General features: G+C 38.4%; 1 protein-coding gene across 2 annotated transcripts in view; it reads left to right on the top strand.

Moving 5' to 3' along the window:
- Positions 1-21726, top strand: part of LOC131039444 (uncharacterized) — a 74975-nt gene that overhangs the window by 40916 nt on the left and 12333 nt on the right. For both annotated transcript variants that reach the window (XM_057972222.2, XM_057972221.2), the window contains one exon: positions 2440-2717. In XM_057972222.2, coding sequence (XP_057828205.2) covers positions 2440-2717 — 278 coding nt within the window. The remainder of the gene's footprint in view (positions 1-2439; positions 2718-21726) is intronic.

The raw sequence follows: 21726 nt of genomic DNA, 5'->3' as shown, positions 1-21726 counted from the left end.
ACCTTTGGTTCCACACACAGATTTAATCAAATGTCTATCATGGGCGTCAAGGCCTCTTCGTTCTGACTCAAGATTTTCATCGAAGCAAGACAAAGAGGAAGACATGGCAATTACTGGTTTCGTGGGTTTATTTCCCTCCTTTTCATCCTTACAAAATAAGAGGGAAAATCCAATTGAAGAAAATCCAGTCTTAACTTAATCAATTACCGTGGCACCTCCATTATTCCCAACATTTCAAGTTTAGAAACACCATCAATATTAATACTTTTCTACCTTTTAGAAGATTGTTTACTACCATTAGAACCAGGGTCACCAATTTTACCACCAGCCCCCCTTTGCTAGTATTTTGGATGGAAGGCCTGACCTTTACAGGATTAATGACAAGCCAAAGTCCTTTTGTTATTGTCATTTAATCAAGAAATCGAGGAAGGCACGTTTGAGGAATGGCAGAATTCTTAGAACAAAGTTGCAAACCAGAACTAGCAGGGATAACAATATGGTCTTCTTGACTTTCTTTAGCAATTTAAGGTGGTATCAATCTTCTTCAACACAACCAATTAATTCCTTACGACCAAGAACCAAGATGCCCTCTACCACTTGATTTACATTATTAGTTACAATAGGTTTACTGATATGACTTCTACTTAACTGGGGGCAAGCCATTCTCAAATGTACATCGTTTTTTTGTAAGAAAAAACAAACATTTAGTGCACCAAATTACTTTACAAGAATGCACGTATCCATGCAATGGAATAGAAATAAAATCAGGAAGATACATATTGTGTTTTAAAGAAATTAGAATTCTTGCATTCATGTGAGGAAGAGAAGACCCAGTGTCATTCATTTTAGTAAATTCACCTAGAGGTTTTAGAACTTGAGGAAGCAATATTCACAATGAAGGAGGCACATTGTAGATTTCAACTTTTTTATGGGACAAATTTAAAATTACATCTTCAGGATTTTCAATAGGGTCCTGAGCAAAGGACCTAAGAAAAGATTTTGCTACATTCCAAAATCTCTTATCCAGATCCCTTTTCTGCATGCTTTTATTCTTTAGACAAATAAAGAAAAAATTTATGCAATATTTGACTAAATGTTACATACAACCCCAACTTCTTACCTCAAATTGAAGACAATCAAAAAACTTGCTTGCATGAAAAGCATCAAGAATAAGGCAAAAAAAGAATATACCAATAGATTTGAGCCCAATTCTCTCTTTCTGTAAAACACCAATCATATATTCACTAGGCAACAAGGATAAGGTAATTGCATGTCCACCTTGCATGCCTTCATCTTGAGTACCTTTGTGTGAATATTGTTGGTGTTGGAAATAAGCCACACCCGGACCGATGATGGACTGGTCCAAGAGGGGGCCAGTAGCTCAGTGGTAGAGCACTCCAGCAGCGTATGGAAGGTCCTAGGTTCGATTCCTAGCTGGTCCATGTCTCAACATGGTATCAGAGCCAGGTCCAGGCTAGGAGCCCCAAGCACACGAGAGGTGTGGCTTAAGGGGGGGTGTTGGTGTTGGAAATAAGCCACACCCGGACCGATGATGGACTGGTCCAAGAGGGGCCAGTAGCTCAGTGGTAGAGCATTCCAGCAGCGTATGGAAGGTCCTAGGTTCGAGTCCTAGCTGGTCCATGTCTCAAAAAATATACCATCCATCTTGAATGAAGAATGCAGCTCCTTTGCCCACCACTGGCCAGGCACCAGCAACTGAAGCTTCCTTGAAAGATTTGATACCACCATTCCCATTATTTCCTTCATTAGCAATCTCCTTAAAAAACTCACAACATCTGGATGCTGCCAACCATCCTGCAACAAGCTCAGGAGAGGCCTTCACATGCTAGAATTAATGAGAGCTATAGCCAAGAGTTAAGGAGAATTGGTCTAGCATATAAACATAGCCAAGATAAAAAATGCCTCCCCCACATTCAAACATAGAAAACATTAACTAGTAACCAAACACAAAGACCATAATACCCAAAACACCAGAAACACAACTACAACGGGACCCAAAATACAAATGAAACAAAGAAAAAGATAGCTAGACAAAGATAACAAAGTTGGTTTAAAAAAACAGAAGATAGCAAAGGTGGATGACTCTTCAACTTCCACCAAAACTCACCATAGCAGCTCTTCTTTCAATTTATATCTTTTTAGTTGGCCTTCATTCAGGTGTTTTTCAATTTTTACACTGCTTATAATTGATGCTTTAAAATTTGTTCCTCGTTTGCAATGACCTTTGAATAATTAATGCCTGTTGTCAAGATTTATCATATGGTTGATTTTTTTGTAACCATGTTTTTGAGTCTGGCATTTGTTCTGTGATTGATAGGTGCTCAGAGTTACCCAATATTTGAGTTGGTTGATTTAGATATTTGTTTTTCTATTTATACTGAAGTTACTTCTTGCTTGTGTAATTGTCTTTTGCTGCAGGTGAGTCTTCTGCTAGGAACTCTAACAAGGAAAGTTCCCTTACCAGGATGTATTTCAGGGTTTGACAGGTTTCAAGATAGAAGAGAAACTGGAAAGCTTATTGACAACTCTCAACAAATTGGAAGCTTTAGCGCAACGCTTGATGTAAAACAACTTGAAATTATAGGAGAGCATTTCCTGAAGGTGCTTTTAGCTATGAAACATAATGGTGCAATTGACAAGACAAGAGCAGGGTTCACAGCTCTCTGCAATCGCCTTCTTTGTTCAAGTGACCCAAGGTTAGTGTTATGCTCTTTCTTTCTCTTAGACATGCTATTCTTGTGCTTGATTAAATGGCCAATTTATTATAAAATTTTATTCCCATGACATTACTCCATCTGCATAAATATGTATATTTCTTGAACTGATCATGTTTTCATTTTGTTGCTTGCATTATGAAGATAATATTCTATATAAATTTAATGCCACAAGGTACATTAAGAAAACATGGACGTAAAACATGAACTCTGACATCCTAAAGAATTACCAAAAAATACAAACAATTTGGGAGTGGGATAGTCAGTACTCAGCTGCTTGGGTTTGGGCACAGGGACTCTGGCCTCAAGCATGTACGTGGCAGATTTTAGGTTTCTGTATGCTTCTTGGTGCTGTGGATTATTGATGGATAATTTTATGGTTTGTAATTTCTAGTTTTAGGCTGAATGTTTGATCCTATTTTCAATTGTTTTCAGGTTTGAGACATGCCTGTTTTATTTTTGTTGGTTTTTGTTTTGGATCGAGTGTTACTATGTGCAGGGAAGGCATGTGTGGATTTCATTCAAGGCTTATAGGAATTTATGATACTTTTCATGTGGGATTTATTTTAGTCGTTTCTCAATCCACCTCCTCTTGGTTTCTGAGGATGAGGAAATGAATTTTGGTAATGTAGCCCCCATATGTGAATGCTTACATGTCTAGTGTTGTCTTAGAGGTGGAACACTCAATAGATGCCAGCTCGCCAAAGGCATTCAAACTGTTGTGGTATTGGAAGAAACTGCTACCTCAAATGGAAGTTTAGTGAGGAAAGATCTGCAGCCTACAGCCTCTTCATGGAGGTAACCTCCCTATTGCACCGTCTAGGGAATACTGTTTTATACTTTCTTCTGGGAGAAGTTCTATTATTGAGAAAACAAATGTCATTACCTTCAGTTTTCCTTGACTATTATTCCCAATAGTAGGAGATATTGGACAATAGCAAAAACATGCCTTAATATGTAGGATCACTAGTGTTTGCTGGTTTCAATACTTGTTATGCACTATGTTCCATGGAGTTTCCTGATGAGGTGATGGGGGGACCAAGGGCCTAAGTTTGGAGACAACGGGGGAATGGCGGTGGAGGGGTGGTGCAAATATATATAGTACCTGGAAAATTAGTTTTAAAAAGGTGTATAAGAAATAAGTACAAGAATTACAAATGAAACTTTGGCATACTAAGTAAACTACTAAACAATAAAAAGATTGCAATGATTGCATTGAACGTTAACAATGGTGGGTGGAGGTTTTTGGGTTGAGCCTCTAGTGGGGTCGAGGGGCAGCACCCCCAAAGGGGTTTGGGGGTCAAGCCCCCAGTAAGCTTGAGGGATAACACCCCTTGTGGTGGTGTGGGGGCAGAGCTCCCATTGGGTTTGAGGGGCAGCGCCCCTTTTGGGGGTTTGGAGAGTCCCTAGACGGGGTCGAGGGGCAGAAGCCCTTGTGGGGTTGAGGTATTGCGCCCCTTGCAAGGTTTGGGGGTAGCAACATTAACCTTCATGGCAAATGCCATTTTCACAATTAATCACCTTTGTTTTAAAACACCAATTCCTAACTATTTCTCAAACTTAGGAATGATTTGAAATGAGGCTTAGATGCCCATTTATAAGTTTTTTGTGAGTGCTTGTTATGTCCCAGTCTAAATGCTGCAGTGGTGTGGATTCCTGTTGGGTGTGTACCCTGGGCTGGGACCCACCCATGATCGAGCAGCCATGTGTCCACGAGGGGGCTGATCTACTGAGTTGGACGAAAACCCCACTCTTAATGCTAGTGGGCACCATTCACCACCAGTCCAGGCATTTGGTGTAGTAGTTGCCTCACTTGGTATTAGAGTCGAGGTCTCGAGGTTGAGCCCTACGAAGCATGGTGGGCTGTGATGTCCCAGTCTAAATGCTGCGGTGGTGGGGATTCCTGTTGGGCGTGTACCCAGGGTTGGGACCCACCCTCGATTGAGCAACCATGTGTCCATGAGGGGGCTGACCTGCTAAGTGGGATGAAAACCCCACTCTTAATGCTAGTGGGCACCATTCACCACCAGTCTGGGCTTTTGGCGTAGTGGTTGCCTTGCTATTGAAATATCCTACCCTGATCTGGATATTTAATTTCTAACTGTTTTGTGTTTTGAAGTATAAATGCTATAAAATAAAATAACATTTCCAAACAATATAACCAACAATTACTTCAAACCCTTCCTCCAAATTGCATTATAATATTTTAATAAACATACCCATATCAGCTATAGGCCAGAATATCAATTCTGAAAGTGCTGATTAAATACCAAGTACGACCTGAATAGAAGCTGAAATTATGTTCAAACAGCAACCTAGAACCTCATGCCCAACCTTGGAAACTGTATGGCCTTCACTAGAAATGGTACAACCTGGTTAGAAATGTATGGATAATGGACACAAAAATTCTTCCATTCTGCAAATAACCTGCCCAATCTGCCTTCAATCACACAATGTTTGTAAATTCTTATTTAAAAACTCTTAATATTTTGCTCTCCTGCAACCCCTGAATTGGAGCCACCTGTAAAATGCCTTTGGGTGATCTCTCACACCTGCAAGCACTGTTCTTCTTGAGATTTTTTGTTCTTAAAAAAGCCTGGAACTCAGCTGCAAACCCTTGCATTCTTCAAACTTCATCAAAAGCAAATGATCAAAAGGTGAATTGAAAAAGCACAAGTCTTGAATATATTTATCTCTCCCAAAAGGCAATTGAATTATTTCATGTGCCTTCTTAATATTAATTAATAATTAAATAACAATTTGCTTTTGATGCTTTTCATATCCCAAGGTTGGCGTCACCCTTGGCTTTAATAAATGATTTTTATATCATTAAATGAATATATGCAGTTAATGCCCTTATAACACCATCAATTATAAAGTCGCTTTTAATTTTTAATATCATTGTTTACAGTCTCGGCGAGTAATCGCCGAGTTTGTGAAAACTCGCTAGATGGAAGCCCTAAAGAGCGTCTTGCCATTCACACAAAGAAGCATAATAAGTTGACTCAAAAACGCCTCAATGATCTTGTTTTTGTGCAATATAACCTTTGGCTTCGCACAAGAAAGGTGCAGGACCAGCCAGATGAACTCATTGATTTAGACAAAATTGATCCTTTCAGTGATTGGACCGTGTAGGATGATGATTATGAGGCTCCTTATTTACAGAGGATGAGATTGCTGATTTCAAGAGGCAAGCTATGGAGGATTTGGCTGCAGTAGAAGCAGGGGAGATTGGATTGAATGACATTGATATGGTGGAGGAGGAGCCCCTACCACCTACCAGCATGGTGGAGCCATAGGCACAATCTTCTACACCAAGCAGGGAGCCAGTGTCGAGATCAAGAACCATACCTTCTACCTCCCATTATTTCTCTAGGGCGGGGAAGAGGAAGATTTAAAAACTTATAATGTCCGAGTTGTCTAGATATAAAATTTATGATGATGATTTTCAAATACAATCATCATAAATTCATAATAGTTTTTAGTTAGTAGCTAGCTATTGCATCCAATTCTACTATCGAGCTCCGTAAGATGATGCCATTTTGTAATCCATATGTATTAAATAATCAAATTTAATAGAAAACACTTCCTCATTGTTTTTAGATTCATTTAATACATTTTGTAATTGAATTTTGCAAATAAAGTGTTTTTTATAAGAAATTTTAGTACTTGTCGAGTTTTTGCTGAGTCAAAAAAGTTGGGCTTGCTGAGTACTCTCCGAGTCCGAGTATGCAATCTATGTTTAATATTGTTAAAGTCATTACTTTAATAATAATAAATAAATCATAAACTCCAATTAAAGCCAATATAAAAACAATTAATTAATTCTGCCAACACCATAGGGGTAACCACAGTGTCTGCTGACCATCCAGATGGTTTACTATAAATAGTAAGGCCTAGCCCAATGTCCATGTGACTTACTAAATATAGTGAGTGTAAATAGAGCCTGAATGACCCTTGGAAGGCAAATGTCAAATATCTCAATGCACTAGAAAGGAGAACACGAGAAAATGACACCCAAAGTGTCAGCTGAAGAACCTCGAATGGCATCCAAATCAATTCATTAGCCTATAGAGACCAATTAGATAGGCTAATCCCTGAAAAACACTGATGCTAAGGAAGGCACAAAAATGGGGACATTACAGTGCTAAGGGTTTGTGTGATGTTTCCGATTTTTAAAGTGACAATTAATTAAATTGATATTTACTAAGTTGTCAAAAATAAAGATAATATTTAAGTGATGACTTGATATTAATTAATTTAATAACAATAAAATGATAAAATATTATTATTTCACTTTATTAAATATATTTCTCCAAGTCGGCCTATCTTCTAGATACTTTCGGGAGACCTTTATAAGGGAGTTCCTGTTGATGGATTGCTCATGCTGGGAATTGGAAAAACATTTTATGCTTTCTGGAGACGAAAACCTTCAAGAGTGGATAGAAGGGTTGGACGAAAACCTGACTCTTCCTAGGAGTAGATTCGCAACGGAGTTCATAGCTGTGCCAAATTTGAGAAGTCTCCGTTGGAGACAAATTTGTAAGGGTTTGTTTATGAAATAAAGATATTGCATTTAAGAGTAAGATTTATTTTTTTGATTGTGTGATGGATATTTCTGAAGAATAATATTGGCCACTTTGGTTGATTTTATGAGTTGTCGGGTTGTTAAGGTTGGAAATATTTATTAAAGCTTGATATCAAGTTTATTAATTTCTAAGCTTATATCGGCCATTGCACTATATTGGCACATTAATAATGTGAAGTTGTGGCTGGAGGAGTATCACAGATAAATTAATATTATTGGGGCATCTTATAATTGCGTAGCTCAAGGTTCATTTTAATATTTATGTGAAGTGCTATGCCTGCTGGTAAATCTTGGCAGAAGCTTTGACTTAATATTTGCTTGGGAGCGGATATATTATTTCGATGTTTTATTTGAATTTTCATCCATAAAGTGCCAAGGTCAGGAACATTATCGAGCAGCCAGAGACTTCTTTCCAGAGACCCTTCATTATCTATCACTGCAAATGCAGAGGCAGTGGTAATTGTAGAAGTTCAATTCAGTAAGACGGTCGCTACGGGAGAACCATTCCATCTGTGCGCATGGTTATATTGAGGCTGCTTTGAAATCATTGCTGAGTGTAATCTTGAAGCTGCTCTGAGCTTTTTGATGAAGCATTCTATTAATGCCAGTAACTGTCAAACGCTGAGGATTAATACCAGCGACTCACAACTCTGGGTATTAATTAATCGATTACAACGAAAGGGGCATAATACAAGTTTGTGCAATCCTTTATTACTGGAGCTTAAGGTCAGGTTGCAATTTGGTTTTATTCAATACAAATTCTGAACTTATATGTTTACTGTTTTAAAGAGGTCATACGGCACATTTCTGAATGAATGAACTGTTTACTTATAACTGGGTTTGCTTTGGATTTCAGTATTAAAACTCAGTAGTCAAAACAACTGCTGTTCAAAATTGAATGTTATAGTAATTAAGCTATTTCCCTTGCGTCTGTTGTCACTATATCTGGTATCTTAAATCTTCATTATATTTGTCTGCAAGAAATACTTGGGATTTGTTAATGCTGATGTACTTGTCAGAATTATTGAGTTGTAAGACCTATTTCAGTTTGGATGGGGTCCATAGGCCATTAGGGTTAGGGTTTGTGGCATGTAGATCAAAAATACTTTTAGATTTTCAAAGAAGATTTATTTTCCATTTTCTTGCCATGGGGGATGCTTGGAAGTCATGAGTATGGTTGGGAGACTTTTGGAGTCCCATAGATCTCTCAGGGATGACTTAGATTTCCCAAGATGTCCCCAAACCAAGGGGACGCCTTGGAAATGTCCTTTCCTTGAAGGGGGCATCTGGAAATGTCCTAGAGTCTTGAGTGGTGATGGTGGGACAGTAGGGGGGGTGTCTCCTCCAAGTCCTTGTGTAATAGGGATGTCCCTATCTTGAAAATATGGGGATTTTTGGGGAGGGGGGGACATGTCCTTGTGGAATGAACATTGGTTATGAAGCATAGAATGATTCAGTGGCATAATAACTTTACATTTAGATTGCTTGAATATTTATTTCACTAATTACTTGGAGGCTCATATCTTGTACCCTTGAAGTCATCACCCATATTGGAAACATATCTGTCTTTGAGATCCATATGGGGATGTCTCTAGATAGTTGTAAACTTCAAATAAAGTTTCTATGTATCTCTATATGTCTCTTAGAAGTGTTGGGATTAAGATGTCTCAAACTTTGCAAATCCTAACCTTGATTTTGTATTTATTTATTATTTGCTTATACAAATGTCTAGTCATCTAGTGGGACCTGTTGTTACCATTTCACACATCGCCCCATCAAAATGGGGACCCCCCTTTTTTTAGGTCCTAGCCTCTTAGTCTAGTCTCTCCCTCTCACAGGTGAAATGAGTGAGTTCGTAGGGTCTAGATTTCATGTGAGTCAGTCAGGAGCTCAACCGATGAGTTTAAGGGGCTGCTAGTTAGTGACACCCCAAGTGCTCGAGGTTAAAGACAAAAGCTTCAAATGCTTCAAATGAGAAGGAAAATTCACTTCGAATACCCTTGACTGAGAGCAAAGTTGTTCCAAAAGCCTTATCTTGTAAGTTTGATTGGAGAGAAGTGAAACAAGGTGAATGAGCAAACACTTAGTATTCAATTTCAATCTACTTCATCTCCAAGCCCACAGGAGAAAACTTAGGAGAGCGAACTTCAGGAATTGAGCTATAGGAGCGAACTTCAGGTTTGGAGGTATGAGAGTGAATTTCCCTTAAGAGCCTTATTTGAGTATGTGTGTGTGTGAGTTTGAGTGTTTGAAACCCAAGGATTGAAACAATAAAGCACCTAAGAGCGAATTTCATGTTTGAAAGTGGAAGAGCGAAGCATGTGAGAACATTTACCTCGAGCTGATCCGATTTGGAGTTGAAAGATAACTTCATGAGCTCAAGGAGGAGAGCGAACTTCAAGGGAGGAGAGCGAACTTCAAGGTAGCAGAGCGAACTTCAAGACTTGAGGAAGTGGAGTGGATTTCTTACTTCATGAATTCCCTAGTAGGAGCGAATTCCTTTCATATGCCTTGAAGCAGATTTGATTTTGAGATCAAAGAAAACTTCGTCTTCAAGACTAGATGAGCGAACTTCACCTTTAGGCCTACATGAGTGAACTTCACAAACTAAGTAGGATGAGTGAACTTCACAAACTAAGCAGGATGAGCGAACTTCATGATTTGAAGGAGGAGAGTGAATTCATAGTAGAGGAGCGAAGGAGATTTGAGAGCATTTACCTTGAGTTGATTCAATTTGGAGCAAACTTCATGTTCAAACACCCAAGAGCGAACTTCACAAATTGGAGGAGATGAGCGAATTTCACATTCGGGCCTAGGGGAGTGAATTTGTTTCATTTGTCTAAAAAAAGATACAAAGTGGCTAATATATCATTTCCTTAAGATGAATTGATGCCTTAACATGTTTAGGAGAAAACAATTTCGAATTTAGGATGATGAAAGGCGAGTTTACTTCATGTTTGGAGGTACATGAGCGAACATCACAAATCAAGGTACATGAGCGAACTTCACAAATCAAGGTACTAGAGCGAACTTCACAAATCAAGGTACATGAGCGGACTTCAAGAATCAAGGTACATGAGCGAACTTCAAGAATCAAGGTACATGAGCAAACCTCAAGAATCAAGGTACATGAGCGAACTTCAAGAATCAAGGTACATGAGCGAACTTCATGATTTGAAGGAGATGAGCAAACTTCATGTTTGAGAGGAGTGGAGCGGACTTCATGTATTCCTAAATGAGAGTGAATGTCCTTCATTTGCCCAAGAGATGATATAAGAGTATTTACCTTGAGTTGATCTAATTTTCAGTTGAAAGCAAACTTCATGTTCAAGCCCATTAGAGCGAACTTCGTGAATGGACAGAGGGGAGCGAACTTCATGTTCTAAACTTTAAGAGCGAATTTCAAGTGTAAAAGTTATGGAGTGAACTCTACTCCATGTGTTCCTAATTGAAGGCGAATTTGCAAGATTGATTACACGACCACTACCTTGAACTGATTTGATGTTTGGAAAGAGTCATTTTGAGTTGAGAAGATGAAAGGTGAAAGTTCAAAGATCACTTCATGTGAAGCAAGTTTAAGGGTAACTTCATGAGCATCAGTGATGGAGCGAACTTCAAGTGCTCCTCTCTAGGAGCGAAAAACAACTTCAATAACTCCTTCATGAGAGTGAATTCTCTCTAAATGCTCTTATTAAACCTGCAAATCACATAAAACCACATAATTACATCAAACTAGGAGATTATATAGAAGGTATATCATGTGTGTTTGATGCTCATTTGTTTGTTTTGCAGGAGATGAAGAAAGAAATCAAGGGGATCACATTGGAGGAGGATTGAAACAAGTTGCTCAAGGATCAAATTTCAACATCAAGGTTAAGATACAAGGAAGATATCCTCAAGGGAACTTCATAAACAAGCACACGGACGTGATTACACAAGAAGTATTCACTTACACAAAGACATGATCCACAACACCAACAACATGAAAGGAGTCACAAAGGAGGAATTCTAAAGTAGAAAAACAGTTGTGCCATGAAGAATTCGTCCCAAAGCAACATCAAATACTTCAAAACTAAGAGGAAGACAAGATCTATACCTTGCACCTCCATGATTGAAGCCCTCAAGAGGATAGTTTCAGAAGAGTTAATCAAAGTTAGAAGATCATCATCATCATCATTGCTGAAGCTGGATAATGTTGAGTATCAAGAAATATTCCTTCATGATGATCTATCAAGCCTACAAGTGAATTGAAGTGGAATCCTAGTCATCATCCCAGTCACCACTCGCCAATCAGAGAAGTTCCACGTCAGCCTGTCTAGATGCAATGTACATGATTCACCCATGATGGCACAAACTTCGAGGTACCTACCCTTATTATCTATTGGTCATGCCAAAGTGTTGTAATTATTTCATTGGCTAGAATTGAGTTTGTTGTAACAAACCCTAATTAGTGTTTTCATTGTAAAATCTCGGCCATTGATCTCAAATTGATCTAAGCCATTGGATTGTATTGAGAGCATTATAAAAGGCTCAGGCTCTTCATTTGTAAAGGTTAATAGTTAGTAGAAGAAGAATAGAATAGAAGATAGAATAGAAGTTAGAGTAGATTAGGAGAAGGAAGAATTGTTGTCATGACTTGTAAATGAGATACTCTTTTCATTGAAGTTGTGGTGAAATTTGTTATTTCAACAAGCCTCATGGTTCTACTTCTCATTTTGTTTCATGTTGATTAGATTGAATGGGAGAATTCGTTGAATGCATTTATGTGGAATTAGTTTAGTCCATACCACTAGCCTCTTGCTGATTGTGAGTGCGCCTTGCATGGTCAACTAGAATGATACGAGCTTAACTTCCAATTGTTATGCATCCATGGTTTATGCATTAACTTGAATGGTGATCAATGTTTGATGATAATGATTTGAACATCTTTGAAATGTCCTTAGAAGATTGCACGGAGCTTGTGTCAAATTGTTCAGTTTGATGGTGAGACCTCGCTCAGTAGGATTCCATTGGATCATTCACTCATCTTCTTGCATTCTAGGCCTTTGGATCATTCACTCATCTTCTTACATTCTAGGCCTTAGAATAGACTCTCTCAACCCTTCATCTTTTGCCATTTTTTCAATTCAAGCTAGTTTAGGATCAAAAAGCATCACCAAATTGCAACATCAGATGATCAAGTTCTAGTGATTCAAGCATTCGACAATTCAACGTAAGTCCCTTTGTGATTCCAGCATAATCACATCAACCAACTGTGCTTATCCACACATCAAGACTTGACATTTATGAACCTTGGAGTTGTCTCAAGTGATCCTTAGGCCAATCTTTAGCATTTGAGAAGCTTTGTTCAATAGAGGATAAGATACTTTTGGGTATTTTATTCTGTGTTCACATGTGTGTAAAAAACACATCAACAGGATCCACAGGCTTGGTGGCATCCTACTTGGTGATGACTGTATGACACATATGTTGCACATGTGGAGGTAGGCTTCCCACTTTGAGGATCTTGACAAGTGTCAGCCTATGATAGATTCTATGACATATTGGACAAGTGGCAGGAGATACTTTTTGCATGGAGAAGGTGGGTGCCCAAGTTGGGTTATGACAAGTTGTAAGAGAATAAGCTAATATTAGTCATTTATGACAGATTCTCTTACAACTGTAAGTGTTGTAAGTTATGATGGTTGTAAGATGTGTGAGAGCATTTGTCATACCTCCAAATAGTAAATTTTGGGTGCCCAACTTAGGAGGTTTGAATGGGGAGTCATTTGGAGGTTTGAATGGGGAGTCATTTGGAGGTGTACATGTGTCATTTGCATACTTTTTGGTGGCCGAAAAATAGGGCCAAAGCTTTGCACGACCCCATCTTGTAATTTCATCTAGAAGCTTCCTCTTGAGTTGTATTTCTCTATAAAAGGTAGCCTTGGATTGTTGTAGTTATGTTAAGTTTTCAGGGAAGTGTTATGCTACCAGAATTAATCTAAGTTGTGGATTGTAATTGTAGACTCCTGTTGAAGAAGCTAAGTGCTGATATTGTATTGTAACAAATTGTTTACTAGAATACAAAGTCTTGTGCTTTTGGAGTGTGGGGTTTTTTACTCGAAAGGGTTTCCCCCACGATATATCTTGTGTTCATTGTGTTTATCTTTATGCATGTTTATTATCTACCCGTGAGTGTGTTTTTGATCTTGTTATAGAAGATTTTTAAAGAAAATTTGCATTCTCCCCTACTAGATTAGAATAGGAAGCGTTTTTCGCACGTTATCTTCCTTTCAATTGGTATCAGAGCCTAGCCAGTTTTGGTTCCGTTGGGTAGCGGGTTTTTTGTACTGATCTCAATTTGTGTGGGAGCTTTTGCGGAGTATTTTCAAAACCTTGTTGTAGGAAGAAAATGGCAAGCACATCCGCAAAGGTTGATATGAAGTTTAATGGTAGCAACTTCGAACTTTGGAAGTTGAAAATAGAGGATATGCTCGTGGATAGATATCTATGGGTGACAATATTTGGAACAAAATCCTAGAACACAACGCAAGATTGGGATACGATGGATCGAAAAGCTAAGGGCCTCATAAGGCTTTGTTTAGCAGACTCTGTTCTGTTGAATGTCTATGAAGATAAGACTGTGAAAGATCTTTGGAAGAAGCTTGGAGATGTTTATTAGGCTAAATCCCTAGTAAACAAGCTTTTTTTGAGAAAGATGTATTCTTTAAAGATGGAAGATGGAGGATCCATTGCTGATCATCTCAATGCTTTCAATATGGTTGTTGCTCAGTTGGGTTCTGTTGGTGACAAGATTGAGGAGGATCATTGCATGCTTCTATTGTGTTCTTTGCCTGATTCATGGGACCACCTTGTTATGGCTTTTGGGAGTACAACCACCAAGTTCAAGATGGATGAGGTGGTAGCATTGTTTCTTTCTGAAGAGATGTGGAGGAAGACTTCTTAGTCAACTAAGGAGGCTCTTGTAGTTCATGGTAGATCAAAAGATAAAGGCAAGAGGAAGGACAAGAAAGATGAAAGAGGCAGATCCAAATCTCGTGGGAGATCTAAGTCTCCTGGAAAGTCCAAGGCAAAGTGTTGGAACTGCGGCAAAATCGGTCATTTCCGTAAAGTATGTAAGGAGGAAAAAAAGAAGAGACCCTCTGATTTAGATTTAGACAAATCTTATCAAGATGACAGTGAAGCATTTGTTGCAGCCTTGTCAACACATGCATCGAAAGTTGTTTGGTTGATAGATTCGGGTGCATCTTTTCACATGACCTCACATTGGGGTTGGTTTTCAAAGTATGAAGAATATGTTGGTGGAAAGGTGTATCTCGGTGATGACTTTCATTTGAAGGTTGTTGACCGTGGAAGAGTCAATTAGATTCCCTAATGGCAGAGTGAAGGGGATCGATGGTGTAATGCACATCTTGGGTTTGGCATGGAATCTATTCTCTGTAAGTAAGTTGAGTGATGTGGGTGTGCAGGCTGTTTTCTCGCAAGGTGGATGTAAGATGACAAGAGGTTCTATGGTGCTTGTTAAGGGTGTTTGGATAGGTACCTTGTATAAGCTAGATGCATGCACTGTACAGTGTAATAGTGCTTCTGTGGAGTCCAAGAAGAGGGTCTTAGATTCTTCATCCTTACCATTAGATCGAGTTGTGAAGAGGATTGTTGCTTCTACATTTGTTGGGCATGCCTTCTGGGTACCTAAGGGTGCCAATGCTTTGGATATGAAACTCCCAGCAGAGAAGACAATGTTATGGCACCAAAGACTTGGTCACTTTGATGAGAAGGGCCTCAAAACCTTGAAAAATAAATGTCTCGTTGAGGGGCTTGATGATTGTAATCTTGAGTTCGATTTCTATGAACACTGCATCTATGGTAAACAAAATCGTGTTCAGTTTTACTTTAGTTCTCACAAATCTTTTGGGTTGTTGGACATGATACATTATGATGTTTTTGGTCCTGTTAATGTTTCTTCGAATTCAAAATCTATGTATTTTGTATCATTCATTGATGATTACAGTAGGACATTTGTTTATTTTCTCAAAAGAAAATCTGAAGTTTTTAGTCGTTTTAAGGAGTTTAAGGCTCTTGTTGAGAATCAGACTAGTAGAAAGATTAAATGTTTGAGGATTGACAATGGTGGTGAGTTTTTCTCAGTAGATTTGGACAGGTCCTGTAAGGATCATGGGATTGAGAGGCATAAGACAACTCCATACAGCCCTCAACAAAATGGACTTGCAGAGAAGATGAACAGGATGTTGATGGAGAGGGCTGGGAGTATGCTTAGTGGTGCTGGCCTCGAACAAAAGTTTTGGGTTGAAGTAGTAGCCATTGCCTGCTATCTGGTAAACAAATCTCTTACGTCAACACTCGTTGATAAGACACCTATGGAGGTGTGGTCAAGAAAGAAGCCCTCGGTGAGACATCTCAAAGTATTTGGTTGTGAAGCTTATGCTCATGTTCCGAGTGAAAAGAGATCTAAGTTGGAGAACAAGGCAGTGAAGTGTATCTTTATCAGTTATGGTGTCGGTGTAAAAGGGTACAAGCTTTGGGATCTAGTGACAGAGAAGGTTATCTATGGTAGAAGTGTTATTTTTAGAGAGATGAAACCTTCCACTATTGAGCTACAACCAAAGAAAGAGGAGAAACAGAATAAGGAGGTAGTTCAGATTCCTTCTATCCATGAGAAAGAAGAACTATGAGCTCTTGGTGGACCTGATGATGAGGAGAGCTCTAGCAGCTTTGAAAGTTTAGAAGAAGATGAAGATCCTCAAACTTAGCCTTTGAGGAGATCTACTTGTGATAGGCGACAACCTAGTAGATATGGGTATTCACCAGAAAGGTTTGGTTATTCATTGTTAGATTCAAGTTGTATTTTTGCTTTGATTGCTAACACTGATGAGCCTAGGATTGTTAGAGAGGCCATGGGTACGCATGATGCAGATTCTTGGATGGAAGCCATGAATGATGAGATGTCATCTTTGAAGAAGAACAATACTTGGGATTTGGTACCTTTGCCTAAAGGATGTAAGCCCGCAGGATGCAAATGGGTGTTCAAGAAAAAAATGGGTCTTGATGGTAGTGTGCACAGTTGGTTGTGAAGGGGTATTCCCAGGTTCAAAGAATAGATTATGGTGTGATTTTCTCTCCTGTTGCAATGCTGACATCCGTTCGGTTCTTGTTATCACTTGCTATAGTTCATGATTGGGAAATTGAGCAAATGGATGTGAAGACAACATTCCTTCATGGTGATTTGGAGGAAGAGATTTATATGTCACAGCTAGAGCATTTCGTAGTGAAAGGTAAAGAAAACCTGGTTTGCAAGTTGAAAAAGTCTTTGTATGGTTTGAAACAATCTCCTAGGATGTGGTACCAAAAGTTTGATACCTATGTGTTGAGTTTGGGATTTTAGAGGTCTAAATTTGATCATTGTGTTTACTTCAAAACTGATAATGATTGCATTCTCATTATTGCATTATATTTGAAAGATATGTTGCTGTTTGGGAATGGATATTTAATTTCGAACTTGAAGTCCTAGTTGTTAGCACAGTTTGAGACGAAAGGTTTAGGTGCAGCTAGGTACATTTTGGAAATGGAGATTAGAAGAGAGAGATCTAACAAAAAGCTTTGGTGAAGCCAAAGTAAGTATGTGAATTCAGTGTTGGAGAGATTCAGCATGACAACTTGTAGATCCATGATAGTTCCTATTACATTGGGAACAAAATCTGTGGAGGATTGTCCAAAATATCCTATTGAGGTGGAGGACATGGCCAATGTACCATATGCAGGTGCGGTTGTCAGTCTCATGTATGCTATGGCCTGTACAAGACCAAACATTGCCCAAGTAGTGGGAGTCTTGAGTCGATATATGGCTAATCTTGAACCGATGCATTGGGATGCAGTTAAGAGAGTGTTCAGATATTTGAGGGGTACTTTTGAGTATTGCTTGTGTTATCATGGTTATCCTCCTGGACCTCGACATTCTGTAAGTATTCGTGGCTATGTGGATTCAAATTGGGCAGGAGATATTAACAATAGAAGATCCACCAGTGGTTATGTCTTTACTATGAATGGTGGTGCTATTAGTTGGATGAGTAAGCGACAAGCTGTAGTTGCTTTGTCCATGATGGAAGCAAAGTATATGGCAGCTATTCATGCTTGTAAGAAAGCCATTTGGCTTAGACGGTTGTGTTTAGATATTGGGTTTGATGCAGGATTGATTACTATCTGTTGTGACAGTCAGAGTGCTATTTGCTTAGCAAAAATTTCGACTTTCCATGCCAGAACAAAGCACATTGTTAAAATTAGTCTCAGTCGTAACTCTAAACAAAATCGTAATCTGATTATTAGCACCCAGAAATTCGATTTTATGTTACTTGCGATTTATTGGGATTTAATTAAGTTAGTATTAAACTAACATATTAGTTTGCTAAATGTGATGTTTGGTTTAAAGTAATTCCGCCGGTGTAGAAGGATCGTGGCTCCACACAGGGGTCACGACCCTATGTGGAACCACGTGGTTCCACATAGGATCGCGACCCCCTGTGGAGGCACGATCCTATGAAGACAAAAGATATATATCCGCCTCCCATTATTGAATAAGATAGTAAGTATGATACATGCGGTGAAAGGGAGAATACATATAATTGCTTGGTCTTCGTATCTACAGAGGCAAACTGATAAGACATAAAAATCAGTTTTATATTTCTTCATATCAAACAATAACAGTATAAATTCATTGTCTCAGAGTTCTGATTGTTTTGAAAGTCATCACAGTCTATTTACATGTACATGGTATCAGAGCCTAACTACTTAAAGATCCGAATAGACTGAAAGCGAAGTTTACAAAATTGAAGAGTTCTAAAATGGCGAACACAATCAAATTCGAGGACAGACTCGAAGGAGCAGCAAATTTTTTGGCTTGGAAAGTCAGAATTATGATAGTGTTAAAAGAGAACAAAGTAATCAAATTCATAAAAGAAGACAAGCCTGAACTTGTAGACGAACCTGAGAAAACTGTATGGAATGAAGGAAATGATAAAGCTGTAAAAATCGTGATAGATGCAGTAAGGGATCACATAATACCACTTATATTAAAATATGACAACGCATATGAAATGTTCAAAACCCTTGAAAGGATGTATGAAATAAACAATCCAAGCAAAACCCTAGCTCTAAAAAGACAGTTGAACCACATAAGTATAAATAAAGGTGAAACAATAAACTCATACTTCATGAGGATAGGTTCACTCAGAGATCAACTGCAAAAACTTGATTATCATGTCGAGAAGCAAGAACTATCAATGATTACCCTAGACAGATTACCTGAATCTTGGGAATCATTCAAACAAGGCATAAATGCAAGGGATAAATTCACAGAATTTGATCGACTAAGGGATGACTGTCTCCTTGAAGAATCAAGGCAAATGAAAGGGGGAAATCACAAAACTAAAGATGAAGACCTCCACATTCTGAATACCGACTCCCATAAGGAAGGCAAGAAGAGAAACTTCAAGAAGAGAAAATCCCATCATGGGAAAAGCTTTCATAAGAAAGACATGTCAAAAATCCAATGTCATAGATGTGATCAGTACAGACATATGTCATTTAACTGTCCTGATAAAGTAAAACAGCAGGCATCATTCGCCAAAGTAGAGAGGAACACAAAACTTGAATCTGAGAAGTTTGTATTATATTCAGCACTATCAAGTCAAGCTTCAAACAAGTCTAACACTTGGGTGATAGACTGTGGATCGTCAAGACATGTCACCGGATTCAGGGAATTACTAGACTCAATGGAAAAGGGATCAAATGAAGAGGTAACAATAGGGGATGACTCTGCACATCCTATAAAGGGTGTCTGGACATGTACAATTAGACTGAAGTCTGGAATCTCAATCCAACTCACCGGGGTACTATTTGTACCAAGCATCAAAAGGAACTTAGTCTCTATCTCTGCACTTGAGGACGACGGATATAGAGTCTCATTCATAGAAGGAAAGGTAATGGCATGGCCAAAAACAACCACCTTCAAAAGAGCACAAGTGATTGGTTACAGACAAGGGCACCTATATGAATTGTGTAATGAGCCAAATCAAACCTTACTTCATGAAGTCATAGATCAAGCAGAACTTTGGCATAGAAGACTAGGGCACTTACATTTTCGTGCTCTACCCTCTATGGAGAAATTAGTCACAGGACTACCTAAACTAAAGCCAATTCATTCAGATGTTTGTAAAGGATGTGCACTAGGGAAAAACACTAAAAGCTCTTTTCCTTGCAGTTCTAGAAAAACTAAAGGGGTACTAGAACTAGTTCACTCTGACTTATGTGGGCCTATGTCTGAACCATCACTAGGAAACGCATTATACTATGTAATCTTTGTAGACGATTTTTCGAGGAAAACTTGGATTTATTTCCTTAAAAGTAAAGAATCTGAAGACATTCTTAGCAAATTTAAAGAGTTCAAATCTATTACAGAAAATCACTCTGGTTGGAAAATCAAAACTCTTAGGACTGACAATGGTAGGGAATACACATCAGAAGTGTTTAAAGAGTTTTGTAAAGATGTTGGGATTTAGAGGGAGTTCACTGTACCTTACAATCCTCAACAAAACGGGGTTGCTGAAAGAAAAAATAGAACAATAGTAGAAGCGGCAAGAGCTATGTTGTTAGATCAAAACCTAGAAATTGCACTTTGGGGAGAAGCCACTAATACCACTGTATACATTCAAAACATATGTCCTCACTCTCATATTGGTGACAAAACTCCTGAAGAAGTCTTTACTGGAATTAAACCTGATATTAGCCATCTCAAAATATTTGGATGTCCTGTTTATATTCATGTACCTAAGGAGAAAAGAACTAAATTAGAACCTACTGGACAAAAAGGGATTTTTGTAGGATATAGTGAAACATCTAAAGCCTACCGAATATTCATCCCTGGTCAAAGACAAATAGAATTAAGCAGAGATGTCATATTTGAGGAAGATATAGCTATTAACAAAACAAGGAGTTCCATCACACTTGAAATCCCAACTAATTCCATTAATTTGGAAGAAGATTCTCTTTCTGAAACTCAGAGGGAGCATCTTGAGGATAACACCTTGGAACTTGAGAACACTACAACAGAGAATCCCAGGAAGAGACCACTATGGGCCACTAAAACAGTACAGGAAGCAGAATCCTTTGCAGCACCTAGAGGAACAGCTAGAGAAAGCAAAAGACCTTCAAAGCTTTCTAGCTATGTTACTCTAATGATAGACCTCATAAATGCTGAACCTTCAAGTGCCAGAGAGGCTCTTAAACAACAAGTATGGAAGGATGCCATGATAGAGGAATATCAATCTATCTTAAAGAATGATGTGTGGAAAATTGTGCCTAGACCTAAAGGAAAATCAGTTGTATCTTCTAAATGGCTCTTTAAAATTAAGCATGCTGCTGATGGCAGTATAGAAAAACATAAGGCAAGATTTGTTGCTCGAGGCTTCTCACAGAAGGAATTGACTATGAAGAAACATTTGCACCTGTTGCACGATACACTTCTGTCAGAACAATCCTGGCTATAGCAACATCTAAAGGATGGAAAGTTCATCAAATGGATGTAAAAACTGCATTTTTGAATGGAACAATTGAAGAAGAAGTATATCTAGAGCAACCTGAGGGATTTGAGGTAAATAATGCTAAAACACATGTATGCAAGTTAGAGAAAGCACTGTATGGATTAAAACAAGCTCCCAGAGCATGGTACGAAAGAATTGACAGTTACTTATTAGAGATAGGTTTCTCTAAGAACATTGCTGATCCAAATCTGTATTTCAAAATAATCAAAGGTGAAATGTTGATACTCATATTATATGTAGATGACTTATTAATTACAGGCAAAGATCATCTCATTGCAAAATGCAAACAGGAACTAGCTTCAGAGTTTGAGATGAAGGATTTAGGTCTACTCCATTATTTCCTTGGATTAGAAGTATGGCAAAAACCAAATGGTATTTATCTAAATCAAGGTAAATATACCATTGACATTCTGAAGAGATTTGGAATGATGAATTGTAAGCCAATGTCATCTCCTATGGAAACAAACCTACATAAACTAAAAGAAGCTATAGCAGATTCCAAATTTGCAGATTCAACATTATACAGACAGATTATTGGATCATTAATGTACCTAGTCAATACCAGACCTGATATATGTTATGCAGTAAATGCACTCAGCCAACACATGGTTGAACCCAAAGAAATACATTTGGTTGCAGTAAAGCATATATTGAGATATCTACAAGGTACCTTGGACTATGGACTGCTTTATGAACACACTGCATTGAACCTACATGGATACTCTGATTCAGACTGGGCTGGAAGCGTGATAGACAGGAAGAGCACTTCAAGATGTTGTTTCAGCTTAGG

This window comes from Cryptomeria japonica, chromosome 10 (assembly GCF_030272615.1).
Source record: "Cryptomeria japonica chromosome 10, Sugi_1.0, whole genome shotgun sequence".
NCBI classification, from domain to species: domain Eukaryota; kingdom Viridiplantae; phylum Streptophyta; class Pinopsida; order Cupressales; family Cupressaceae; genus Cryptomeria; species Cryptomeria japonica.
Note: the sequence above shows the minus strand (reverse complement) of the source record. Positions and strands in the feature narration are given on the sequence as shown.